At 46.9% G+C, this 14,084-nt stretch overlaps 1 protein-coding gene across 1 annotated transcript; it reads right to left on the bottom strand.

Moving 5' to 3' along the window:
- Positions 1-2,364: 2,364 nt before the first annotated feature.
- LOC308530749 (zinc finger protein 211-like) lies at positions 2,365-13,123 on the bottom strand (the record flags this gene model as incomplete). Its single annotated transcript, XM_081107430.1, has 5 exons — positions 12,984-13,123; positions 11,190-11,316; positions 5,522-6,094; positions 5,108-5,253; positions 2,365-2,436 (listed from the first exon to the last, which is right to left on the bottom strand). Exons 1-5 carry the CDS (start codon positions 13,017-13,019, stop codon positions 2,365-2,367), a joined length of 954 nt encoding a protein of 317 aa, XP_080963556.1. The 5' UTR covers positions 13,020-13,123.
- Between the last annotated feature and the right edge of the window lie 961 nt (positions 13,124-14,084).

Genomic DNA, 14,084 nt, shown 5'->3' with positions numbered 1-14,084 from the left:
TTGGGAGGGGGAGGCGGGGCGGCCCTGGGGACACGCTCACCTCAGCCGGGCGCCTGGGTGCGGCCGCCATCGGACTCAAAGCGGGGAGCTGTGGGTGCAGGCGGCCCAGCGCCCGGTCCACGCGAGCGACCCAGGCGCCTTGGGGAGCCTCACACCCACTTCTCTCGCGGACGTTCTAGCCACGCCCACCGCGTTGTCTCTCCGAGTTCCTCCAATCGCGTGCGCGCGCGCGCGCGCTCGCGAGGCCAGCAACTGGCCGGGCCAGAGGCGACCAGAAGTCCCACCCCCATGACGCACGCATGGAAAGGCTCTATGAGGTTACCAATGGATCGGTTCGCGTGGCCTTCTGGGTAATGTAGTTCCTAGCACTCTAGAGACCTGGTGTTCTCCTAAGGCAGTGGTTCTCAACCTTCCTAATGCCACCACCCTTTAATACAGTTCCTCAAGTTGTGGTGACCCCCCCCCCCAACCATAAAATTATTTTCGTTGCTACTTCATAACTGTAATTTTGCTACTGTAAACAATATGTGGCCCTAACCGGTTTGGCTCAGTGGACAGAGGGTCAGCCTGCAGACTGAAGGGTCCCAGGTTTGATTCCGGTGAAGGGCATGTACCTGGTTGAGGGCACATCCCCAGTAAGGGGTGTGCAGGAGGCAGCGGATCCATGTTTCTCTCTCATCGATGTTTCTATCTCTGTCCCTTCCTCTCTGTAAAAAATGAATAAAATATATTTTTAAAAAAATGAGGTCCTGAGGCAAGAATACAGTCACAGGTTAGGTCATTACTATAATTGAATGGTGTTTTCAGTTTTAAATGTGTGTCAAAACCTATCAAATACTACACTTTAAATATGTGCAGTTTATTACATAGAAATTATACTTTTAGCCCTAACCGGTTTGGCTCAGTGGATAGAGCATTGGCCTGTGGACTGAAGGGTCCCAGGTTCAATTCCGGTCAAGGGCATGTGCCTTGGTTGCGGGCACATCCCCAGTGGGGGGTGTGCAGGAAGGCAGCTGATTGATGTTTCTCTCATCAATGTTTCTAACTCTCTTTCCCTCTCCCTTCCTCTCTGTAAAAAATAAAATATTAAAAAAAAGAAATTATACTTTTAAAAAGCTATAAAAAAATGACTCAAGATTTAAAAAAAAAAACTCTATGGCCCTGGCCGGAGTGGCTCACTTGGTCAGGCATTGTCCTGTGCACTGAAAGATCTCTGTTTCGATTCCAGGTCAGGGTATGTGCCCAGGTTTCAGGCTCCATTCCCTGCTGGGGTGCATGTAGGAGGCAGCTGAGTATTTCTGTCCCCCTCTCCCTTCCTCTCTCTGTAAAATCAATAACAACTTGTTGTTGTTAAAAGAGACATTAAAAAAAAAAATCTAGCCCTAGCCGGTTTGGCTCAGTGGATAGAGCGTCAGCCTGCAGACTGAAGGGTCCCTGGTTTGATTCCGGTCAAGGGCACATCCCTGGATTGTGGGCTCGATCTACAGGAAGCAGCCGATCAATGATCCTCTCCCATCATTGATGTTTCTATCTCACTTTCCCTCTCCCTTCCTCTCTAAAATCAATTAAAAAAAATGCAGGCTGTTATGAGTATTGCTACCACAGCTTTTTTGTTTGTTTGTTTGTTTTAATTTGCACAGAAAACTTTTTGCCATTCCTTCACTCTCATCCTATGTGAATCTTTTGTTCTGAAGTGGGTCAATTGTAGACTTTCAACAATAAAGATTAAAAAATAAGAAAAAAAGAATGTAGGCTGGGTGATAAGAGCCATATCCTTCAATACTTTCCTTTATCTTTATTTCCATATCTGTGCAACAATGGCCTTGAGGTCATCATCCCTACAGGAATACACAAAACTTTTATTTTCTCTGAAAAAAACTTCAGCTACAACCCTAGCCGATGTGGCTCAGTGGATAGAGCGTCAGTCTGTGGACTGAAGGGTCCCGGGTTTGATTCCGGTCAAGGGCATGTGCCTTGGTTGCGGGCACATCCCCAGTGGGGGGTGTGCAGGAGGCAGCTGATCAACGTTTCTCTCTCATCGATGTTTCTAACTCTCTCTCTCTCTCCCTTCCTCTCTGTAAAAAATCAATAAAATATATATTTTTTAAAAAGTACACCCTTCACACTTGTGGATTCAAATTATGTTTATAAAACATCCCACACAGTAAATGGAACATCCAAAATGAAAGAGGACTTTCAGAGCAGGGACTTAGACAGTACCGTAGAAACCAAAGCAATGGGCAGGGGACGGTTCAGGCTGGCGAAGCAGAACTTGAAAAGATTCATGGGAGAACGCGGCCCTCTAGCCAGACTCATGCCATTGTCTCTGAGCCCAGTGGGAACTCCAAAGAGTTGAGGTTACGCCTAATTTCCTCCAATAAATGGGAGAAGAGCAGTCAGCTTCCTGGAGCACTTGAGGATGGTAACTGACACAACCTGTGGAGACCAATTATGTAGGAGGGCGATGTGGCTTTGAAAACAGAAAACGTCAGGTTAGAAACTGCAACAGATATAAAGGGTGTCCCAAAATTCACGCAAGATTTGAATTTTGCATGATCGTTAACAACAACAAAAAATAAAAGCCTAATTTTACTTGGTGTATTGAGTCAGATTCTAATATCTCTTGCCCTTTGATGTCAATCCCTTCAATTTGATAAGCATTACCAAGTACCAATGATGGCCCAGGAGCAGGGACAATGAAGACCAATGAAGACCACAGCTTTGCGTATGTGCCAGCAAAGCCGTGGGGGCCATTTACCCGATGTGCTATTCCATACATAACCCTAGACTGTATACTTTATGAATCAATAAAAAATTTACAATTTTTATTATAAACCTGTGTTTTCTATCAAAATTACTTCTTGCGTGAATTTTGGGACACCCTTTACATGTTTCCCATGTAACTACAACTTAAAGGTTATCTCCCAACTTTGATAACGAGACACAGGAGATTGAATACAGACAGATGTTTTCTCCTGGATTCTTCCAGAGTCTAGATGGAAGAAAATTTCGCATTCCCTTGCGGGTCTGAAATATTTCTCTAGTGCAGTGGTTCTCAACTTTCTGGCCCTTTATTTATTTTTATTTTTTAAATATATTTTATTGATTTTTTACAGAGAGGAAGGGAGAGGGATAGAGAGTTAGAAACATTGATGAGAGAGAAACATCAATCAGCTGCCTCTTGCAGACTCCCTACTGGGTATGTGCCCGCAACCAAGGTACATGCCCTTGACCGGAATCGAACCTGGGATCCTTGAGTCCGCAAGCCAATGCTCTATCCACTGAGCCAAACCGGTTAGGGCAACCTTCTGGCCATTTAAATACAGTTCCTCATGTGACCCAACCATAAAATTATTTTCGTTGCTACTTTATAACTGTAATGTTGCTACTGTTATGAATCGTAATGTAAATATCTGATATGCAGGATGGTCTTAGGCGACCCCTGTAAAAGGGTCGTTCGACCGCCAAAGGGGTTGCGACCCACAGGTTGAGAAACGCTGCTCTAGTGCAAACTCTACACTGTACAATAAGGTAAATTCTTTCGGAAAAGGATTTCCGCACATTCCATGCAGCCCTAAGACCATTCATCTGAGTGAACTGACAGGGACGGAAAGACTGGCAAGCTATGGGTAAACGATTTTTCACATTTGCTGCACCATACAGCCTTCAACCTACGTGAACTCTCAGATAAAAACAAACACTATAGATACAGCTAAAACATCTCATACGTTCAGTACTCTCATGAGGCCTTTCACCAACATTAAGTCTCAGGTGCTAAGAAAGGGAAGATTTACGGCTAAAGGATTTAGCATATTTTTGGAATGAAGCACCTTTCTCCCGTGTGAACTATCCACTGTTAATTGGACTAGAAAGTATTCTTAAAAGATTTCCCGGGGGCGGGGGGGGGGTTGGGGGGAGAAGATCGCCCATATTCTTTACAATCCTCAGGCTTTTGTGTGAATGCGCTGGTGTTCAACAAGACGATGCCTTCGGATAAAGGATTTGCCACATTCAACGCACACATAAGGCCTTTCTCCTGTGTGAGTTCTTTGATGTCGAATGAGTGCTGAGCTACAGGGAAAAGATTTCCCGCATTCACTACACTCAAAAGGCTTTAATCCGGTATGAACACTCTGATGATAACGTAGGCCTCTTCTAGTTGAAAAGGATTTCTCACATTCTCTACACTGATAAGGCTTTTCTCCAGTGTGAACTCTCCAGTGTTCAATGAGGTAAGAATTTGTCCTAAAGGATTTCCCACATTCAGTACACGCATAAGGCCTTTTGCTTGTGTGAACTCTCTGATGTTTATGGAGGGCGTAATTAGTGGTAAAAGATGACCCACATACACTGCACTCATAAGGCCTTTCTCCTGTGTGAATTCTCAGGTGGGTAAGAAAGTAACATTTTTGGATGAAGGATTTGCCACATTCACTGCACTCATAAGGCCTTTCTCCGGTATGAATTCTCTGATGATTTCGGAGGTTAAAACCAGAAGCAAAAAACTCCCCACAGTCCTTGCACTGGTGTGGCCTTTCTCCTGTGTGAACTCTCTGGTGTGTAATGAGGTGATGCCTTTGGATAAAAGACTTCCCACATTCGCTGCACTCATAAGGCCTTTCTCCGCTGTGCACTCTCTGATGATTACTAAGCTTAGAACCAGCTGAAAAAGATTTCCCACACTCGCTGCACTGATGAGGCTTTACTCCCGTGTGAACTATTTGGTGTATATGAAGGTGTAGACTGAGCATAAAAGATTTCCCACACTCACGGCACTGATGAGGTCTTTCTTTTCTGTGGACTCTCTGATGATGATTGAGGATGAAGACAGATGAAAAAGCTTTCCCACATTCACTACATTCATAAGACTGTCTTCCACTGTGAATTACCTGGTGCCGACTGAGGTAAGATTGTTGGCTAAAGGATTTCCAACATTCAGTGCACTCATAAGGCCTTTTTCCTGTGTGTACTCTCTGGTGTAGAACGAGTATGGAACTACCGGGAAAGGTTCTCCTGCATTTGCTGCACTGAAAAGGCCTTTCTCCCGTGTGCACTCTCCGGTGTAGAGTAAGGACTGATCTCCTGGTGAAAGATTTCCCACACTCACGGCATTCATGGGGCCTTTCTCCAGTGTGAACTCTCCAATGCAGAATGAGGTAAAATTTTCTTCTAAAGGACTCCCCACACTGCGTGCACTCATAACGCCTTTCCCCAGAGTGAACGGTCCGTTGTCGAATGAGGATGCATCTCCGGCTAAAAGATGGCGCACATTCACGGCACAAGTCACATTTTTCCCCAGCGTGACTTCTCCAGGGATAAATGAGCACAGATTTTGGGTGGAAGGACTTCCCACAATTGCCGCACTTGTACTGCCTTGGGCCACAGTGAAATCTTCGATGCTGACTGAGGGTTGAGGTTCGCCTAAAGGACTGGCCACATTGGCCACACACACAACGCTTTCCACTTATGGGAACTCTCTGCTGAACAACTAATGAGGACTGATCTCTGAACGTTTTCCCACGTTCACGGCGCACAACACACTGTCTTCCAGGGTGGACATCCGGGACCTGAGCGTGTTTCTTTCTAGGGCTGAATGGTTTCTTACAGTCTCCCCAGGTAAAGTGACTTTTTCTGTTTTGTGCAGTTGTCCAGCACTGGGCGATTTTGTTGGGCTCCTGTCTGGTGGGAGTTGTCTGCTGCTGGAGACGTTCTGAGGTGGCCAGGAAGCCCTTCCCAACTTCATTGCAGAGAGAGGGCTTCTCTGAAACATGGAATTTATCGCTCTTCACAAGCTGGGCCCTGTCCACACAGCTTCTGAAGGGCTTCTTTGCCAGGTGATGCTTCTGGTGAATTTGGAAGTTTGCACCCAAATAAAATTGTTTCCTACCTACCCCACACCTGACCACGTGCTGGCTGCGTGGTGTTCCTTGGTGCTCGGCCAACTGGAATATGTCGCTCAAGACGGGACCACAGCTCTCACAGAAGTGGGTCTTCAGGGAAGACACAGCCGTCTTGGAGGGGCTGGATGGTGACACTCCTTCAGAAACCCTCTGTTCACAGGGAGCGTCTGCATCCTCTGGGCCACAGCAGCCACCTGAACACAAATAAACGCTGGTGAAGTACAGGTTGACTATAAGAATAGTGCCATGCAGGGGTGTGGGAGCGGCCGGGGAGAGGGCAAAGGGGGAGAAAAGGAGACATATGTAATACTTTAAACAATAAAGAATTGAAATTAAAAAAAAAAATAAGACGATGCTATCCTAAGTGTGTATCTGTCATATCTAGGAATGAGTCTATGTGATGATGCTTTCCAATGAAGGGAATCAAAACATGTTTGGGAATGTGGCTACAGTATGACTATAGCTTTTTTTAAAAAAATATATATATTTTATTGATTTTTTACAGAGAGGAAGGGAAAGGGATAGAGAGTTAGAAACATCGATGACAGCCGAAACTGGTTTGGCTCAGTGGATAGAGCGTCGTCCTGCGGACTGAAAGGTCCCAGGTTCAATTCCAGTCAAGGGCACATGCCTGGGTTGTGGGGTCGATCCCCAGTAGTGGGTGCATAGGAGGCAGCTGATCAATGATTCTCTCTTATCATTGATGTTTCTCTCTCTCCCTCTCTGAAATCAATAAAGAAATATATATATTTTTTTAAAAAAAAGAATCTTATCTGACCACAAGAGTTTGAAAAAAGAAACCAATTACAGGATAAAAGGTGGCAAGTTTACAAATATGCCAGCATTAAATAATATATTACTGATCAACGGGGTTGAAAAAAAATGTGCAAAATATCTAAGTGGCTAACAGGTTCATTTTAATGGAATATTGCTGTTCCTCACTAATCATCAGGAAAATGTAAATTCAAACCACAATCTGTCCTTGGGCGAGGATTTAAAAAAAGACCACAAGATATTAACTCATACACGTTAAAAGGATTATCACCAAGCCCTGGCTGGTTCTGCTCAGTGGATAGAGCTTCAGCCTGTGGGCTGAAGGGTCGCAGATTCAATTCCGGCCAAGGGCACATGCCCAGTTGCAGGCTCAATCCCTAGTAGGGGGTGTGCAGGAGGCAGCCGATCAATGATTCTCTCTCATCATTGATGTTTCTATCTCTCCCGCTCCCTTTCTTTCTGAAATCAATAAAAATATATTAAAATATACACATACATACAAAAAAAGAAAGAAAAAAGGATTATCACCAAAGCGCAACAGGTAAATATTAGGAAACATGTACAAAGAAATGCTTGTACACCAATCATGTCAAACTCAGAGGCTAACCCGGGCCAAATAAACAAGGTTTAAGTGTAGGTGGGCCGCAAAAAAAACAAAAGCTTTAATTTTCATAGAAACAAAGGTTTATTTTGATAGAGACATGCAGCATACCAAGGGCTGAAATAAATGAGTCATCATTAATGAGTATTCGTGCGGCCCACAGGCCACAAGTTTGACATGCTTACTGCACACTGTTGGTAGAAATGTGAATCCCTAAAGGCGATATGAAAAGCAGTATGGAAATATCTCAAAAGTAGCAACGTAGAACTATCGTATGAACCAGCAATACCACTTCTAAGAATATACCCAAAGGAAATGAAATAAGAATATGGAAGAGATACCTGTACCGTCTTCGCTGTACTACTCTTACAAACAATACACAAAATAAAGAAACAACATAAGTGTCCATTCATGTATAACAGGATAAAAAACAGGTACACACACACACACACATACACACACACACGGAATATTATTCAGCCTTAAAAAAGAATACCTGGCCCCCACCCAAAAGAAATGAAAATGAAAAATAAATATGAAAAAGGAGAAAAAAAATAATACCCTGCCATATGCAACAACTTGAATGAACCTGAAGGGCATTATGCCACATTAAACAAGCCAGTCACAGAAAGATAAATACTGGTGGCTATGGCCAGAGTTTCTCAGTGGTTACAGCATCGGCCTGTGCACCAAAGGGTCTTGGGTTTGATTCCTGGTCCAGGGCAGGTACCTGAGTGACAGGTTTGATTCCTGGTGTGGGACAGGGTGTGTGGGGGAGGTAACCAATTGATGTGTCTATTTCACATTAATCTCTCTCTCCCTCCTACCCCTTCCTTACTCTATCAATAAATCAACAGAAATATTCACTGGTAAGGATTACAAATACACACACACACACACACACACACACACACACGCACTGTATGATATCACTTAGATGTGGAAAATAAAGAAAAAAATGGTGAACTCACAGAGTCGAATGTCAGGGCCATGAGAAGGGAAAAATGAGGAGTTATTGATGAAAAGGCACAAAACTTGCCGAAACCGGTTTGGCTCAGTGGATGGAGCGTCGGCCTGCGGACTGAAAGGTCCCAGGTTCGATTCCGGTCAAGGGCATGTACCTGGGTTGTGGGCATATCCCCAGTAGGAGATGTGCAGGAGGCAGCTGATCGATGTTTCTCTCGGGACCTTTCAGTCCGCAGGCCGACGCTCTATCCACTGAGCCAAACCGGTCTTGGCAGATGTTTCTGACTCTCTGTCTCTCTCCCTTCCTCTCTGTGGAAAATCAATAAAATATATTAAAAAAAAAAAGGCACAAAACTTCAGTTATGAGAAAGTTCTGAGGATCTAATGTGAAACATGGTGACTATAATTAATAATACTGTATTTTACACTAAAATGTTACTGGGAGAGGGTATCTTAAGTGCTAATACCAAACAAACAAATAAACGAATAAAAGTGAGTCAATTGATGAAAAGTGTTCAGTAACTTCACTAGGGCAATTATTTCACAACATGTATACTAGAGGCCCGGTGCACAAAAATTTGTGCACTCGGGGGGGCGGTCCCCTCAGCCCAGCCTGTGCCCTCTCGCAGTCTGGGACCCCTTGGGAGATAACGACCTGCTGGCTTAGGCCTGCTCCCGGGTGGCAGAGGGCAGGCCCAATCCCTAGGTGCAGCCCCTGGTCGGGCTCAGAGCAGGGCTGATTGGGGAGTTGGGGCGCTGCCCCCTGTCATGCACAGAGCAGGACAGATTGGGAGGTTGCGATGCCACCCTCAGTCATGCTCAGGGTAGGGCCAATTGGGGGGTTGGGGCACCGCCCCGTCACACTCAAGGCAGGATCGATGGGGAGGCTGCGGCACCACCCCCTGTCACACACAGAACAGGGCCAATCAGGGGGTTGGGGCACCGCCCTCTATCACCCACAGAGCAGGGCCGATCAGGGGGTTGGGGCGCCGCCACTCTCACACTCAGGGCAGGGCCGATGGGTAGGTTATGGCTCTACCCCATCACACACAGAGCAGGGCCTGTCGGGCAGGGGGAGCTCCCCTCCTATCAGGCACAGAGCAGGGCTGCTCAGGGGGTTGGGGCCCCGCCCCCTGTCACACACAGAGTCGCAGGGCGATCAGGGGGTTTGGGCACTGCCCCCTGTCACGCTGATCCCGGTGCCAGGAGGCATATTACCCTTTTACTATATAGGGTAGAGGCCTGGTGCCTGGGTGGGGGCCGCTGGTTTGCCCTGAAGGGTGTCCTGGACCAGAGTGGGGGTCCCCACTGGGGTGCCTGGCCACTCTGGGTGAGGGGCTGAGGGCTGTTTTCAGGCTGGGAGTGACTGAAGTTCCCAGCCGCTCCTTTTTTTCTTTTTTTATTCTGGGCCAGCTTTACCTTGAGGCTTGGCTCCAGCTCTTAGGCCTCCTCGGCTGAAAGTAGGTTTCTGGCCTTTGCTTACAATGTTGCGAATCTGCTGGCTGAAGTTCGGTGGTACTGGTTATAATGTTTCTTAAACTGCCCTCTCAGAGGCCTGCAGCTGCAGGCGGGGAACGTTGGTTTCCTCCAACGATCCTTTGTCACTGAGGCAAGCAAGCAAGTGTTAGTTTCAAGCTGCCTGGCTGCCAGCCGCCATCTTGGCTGACAGTTAATTTGCATATCTCGCTGATTAGCCAATGAAAAGGGTAGCGGTTGTACGCCAATTACCATGTTTCTCTTTTATTAGTGTAGATATATATATACGTATATGTATATGTATTATATGTATATGTATATAGAATCACCACATTGTACAATTTATTTATTTTATTTATTTTTAAAATATATTTTTATTGATTTCAGAGAGGAAGAGAGAGGGAGAGAGATAGCAACATCAATGATGAGATTCATTGATTAGCTGCCTCCTGCATGCCCCCTACTGGGGATGGACCTGCAACCCTGGGCATGTGCCCTTGAACGGAATCGAACCTGGGACCCTTTGGTCCGCAGGCTGACACTCTATTCACTGAGCCAAACCAGCTAGGGCTGTACAATTTAAATATATACCATTTTACAGAACAGCAGCAATGGAACAAAAACAAATAAACAAAAAAAGAGAACTAGGAAAATTATAACCCCTGCCAAAGGCTCTTGCAAAACAGCCCCTGGTCTACCTAAGTAGTGACCAGGACAATGCCTATAATTCCTGGCAAGGCTGGCCCTAGGAAATGTCAGCTACAGTAAGGGATTATGTTGATCAGTAGTTGAGCATCAACCTACAAAGGAGGAGGTCACAGTTCCATTCCGGGTCAGGGCACATGCCTGGGCTGCGGGCTCGATCCCCAGCGTGGGGCATACAGGAGGCAGCCGAACCATGATTCCCTCTTATCATTGATGTTTCCATCTCTCTCTCCCTCTCCCTACCTCCCTGAAATCAATAAAAATATTTATTTAGAAAAACAACAACAGCCCTAGCCGGCTTGGCTCAGTCGATAGAGCGTCAGCCTGCAGACTGGGGGGGGTCGCGGGTTCGATTCCGGCCAAGGGCACACGCCTGGGTTGTGGGCTCGATCCCCAGTGGGGAGTGTGCAGGAGGCGGCGGATCAATGATTCTCTCTCATCATTGGTGTTTCTATCTCTCTCTCCCTCTCCCTACCTCCCTGAAATCAAAAATATTTTCTTTAAAAAACAACAAAAAAGACCTAGGATCTGGACACACTGCCCTGGCCAGGGAGGGGGCAAGCATGGTGAACGGCATTAGGCTCACAGCATCCCGTCCCTACGAGAAGAGTTCAGTGCAGCAGGTATTGGGGCTGCAGCAGAGAGAAGAGGGCAGGGCCTGGGGTCCACAGGGAGCATGTGGGGCCCACAGAGCAGCCTCTGGGGGAAGGAGCGGGAGGCAGGGCAGAGCCTAGTCCACGTCCCCGGTGAGACGGTGAGAGTCTTACCCAGAGAGGATACAAGTGCCAAGTTCTCCAGCATCACTTCATGGTACAGGCATCTCTGAGCCTCGTCCAGGAGCCGCCACTCGTGCCGGGAGAAGTACACGGCCACGTCGTCAAAGGTCACAGGGTCCTGTCGAGATGGGGACAGAGGAAAAGGGCGCCGGGTGTGAAACATGGCAGACGATGTGGACCAACACTGTAGAAGAGCCCCTGCATCTTATCAGGCTCAGCCTGGATGAGCGAATTTATGTGAAAACTAGTGGCCCAGCGCAGAAAATTCATGCACTGGGGGGGTCTCCCCGCCCATCCCCACCTGCTAAGCACGCAGCCTGCTGATTGGTCCTTATGTGACGGCAGCCCGACCAATTTGCATATTACCCTATTATTAGTATAGATGAGAAATGACAGCTTTGAGGTAGATGACATGCTTATAATTAACATTTAAATATGCTATAGGGCCCTAACTGGTTTGGCTCAGTGGATAGAGCGTTGGCCTGCGGACTGAAAGGTCCCGGGTTCGATTCCGGTCAAGGGCATGTACCTTGGTTGCGAGCACATCCCCAGTAGGGAGTGTGCAGGAGGCAGCTGGTTGCTGTTTCTCTCTCATTGATGTTTCTAACTCTCTATCCTCTCCCTTCCTCTCCGTTAAAAATCAATAAAATATATTTTATTTTTTATTTATTTTTTTTAGTTGATTTTATTATGGGTAATATAATATAGCTACACAATAAAATATATTTTAAATAAATAAATAAATGTGATATTGGGAGATGCAGAAGAAACTATGGCCCCTATAGAAATTGATGAAGAAACATATGAGGAGACATATAAATCAACAAAACAGAATATTCCCATGCTTTTTGTCCGGGGAGATGGTGTCGTCCTAGTTGCCCCTCCATTGAGAGTTGGTTGAAACCAAGAATAAATATATCCTGTGTGGAAATTAGGAGATTTTATGTAATTGTGTCTTTAAAGGTAGAAGATATTCAAAAGAGAAACCTGCCAATTTTGATTTTAAGAAATAGCCAACCTTGGCTAGTTTGGCCCAGTGGATGGAGCGTAGGGCTTTGGACTGAAGGGTCCAGGGTTCGATTCCGGCCAAGGGCACATGCCCCGGTTGCAGACTCCATCCCCAGTGGGGGGGCGTGCAGGAGGCAGCCGATCCATGATTCTCTCTCATCATTGATGTTTCTCGCTCTCCCTCTCCCTTCCCCTCTGAAATCAATAAAAATACATTTTAAAAAAAGAAAAGAATTGGCCAAGGATTCTTCTGCCCCGGAAATGAGTTTATTTGCGCGGAACTCACAAATCCTCAAGCTAAATGGCATTTTTATTTTTTCTCCAACCCTTGCAATCAATGTGCTCCCCAAAACGCATACCTTTTTTCTAGGAGTTGCTTTGCTCCATTGCTTTTTTTCCCCAATTTCTGATTTTTTAAAAATTTTAAAATAAATTTGATTTTTCTTAAAAAAAAAAAAAAAAAAAAAGATGGGGACTGAGGAAACCATACACTTTGTTTCTGAGACCCTCCCAGCCCATCCCCTCTCACACCTCCCTCCAGGGCGGCCTCCCTCTGAGGGGACCCCGGGCCTAGGGGACCCCAATGTCTTCTCTTCACCATCAGGCCCCAGAAGGGGCGGGGACTTGGGGCGCCAACACCCCCTTTCCGCCGGGCGCGGACCTGCTGGGCCCTCAGGAGCCCCAACCCGCCTCTGTGCCCCCGACTTTCCTCAGGAACACGGGGCCTGGGCTGCGGGTTTGGGTGCGGGAGGCGGGTGGCCCCGGAGACACGCTCACCTCAGCCAGGCGCCTGGGCGCGGCCGCCGCCGCCATCGGACTCTGAGGCGGAGCGTGCGGGGCGGGGCTGCGGGCGAAGAGGGGTGTCCCTCCTGGTGTCGCCGACCCTCACCCCGAGTCCGTGCGGCAGGGATGACGACTCCTTTTTTTTTTTTTTTTTTTTGCCTTTTTTCAAATTCCCGTCAGCTTCACCCCAGCGGTCCGGCGGAATCTGAAAAAACGCCCTCCTAGAGCAGGACAGCACACGCCCCGCCCCTTATGGTTACGTCACGCGGAGACGATGACGTTCTGGTTTGTCATTGGCTACACCTGGCGCATGAGCTTCTGGGTAATGTAGTTCCACGCGCTCCAGGGCTTGCAAGGGACTTCTGCAGGCTGGCCTGCTAGGTTTGCTATTGGACAAGTCTGTAAGGGTAGTGTTTCTATTACTGTATTTTTAAAAAATATATTTTATTGATTTCTTATAGAGAGGAAGGGAGAGGGACAGAGAGAAACATCGATGAGAGAGAAACATCGATCAGCCGCCTCCTGCACACCCCACACTGGGGATGTGCCGGCAACCAAGGTACATGCCCTTGATCAGAATCGACCTGGGACCTTTCAGTCCGCAGGCTGACGCTCTATCCACTGAGCCAAACCGGTTAGAGCGCTATTACTGTATTTTATTGTTTAAATTTTTAAAACTTTTCTTAATCCTTACATGAGGATATGCTTTGATTGAGTTTTATATATTTTTTAAAATTTGATTTTAGAGAGAGAGGAAGGGAGAAAGTTCATTTCAGAGCCTCCTTGTCTCCCCCACCCAACCCAGGAGCCCTGGGCGAGCGCCCCTCCCTCCTGCAGCCCAGGCCCCTGTCCATGAGGAAGATCAAGGGCAGAGAAGAGGGTTGGGGCTCCAGGGGAAAGGGGTTGTTGGCATCTGAAATGCAGAGAAACATCAAGCAGCTGCCTCCTGCACACCACCTATTGTGGATGGAGCAGCAACTGACGCATGTGCCCTGATGGGGAATTGAACTGCGACCTTTGGGGACAAATGCTCCAACCAACGGAGGCACACAGGCCAGGGCTTTGCTTCTTCTTCTTCTTCTTCTTTTTTTAAAT

The sequence above is a fragment of the Myotis nattereri genome (assembly GCF_964212035.1).
Source record: "Myotis nattereri genome assembly, chromosome: 15".
NCBI lineage: Eukaryota > Metazoa > Chordata > Mammalia > Chiroptera > Vespertilionidae > Myotis > Myotis nattereri.
The sequence above is the reverse complement of the archived record's forward strand: the minus strand, read 5'-3'. Positions and strand labels throughout refer to the sequence as shown.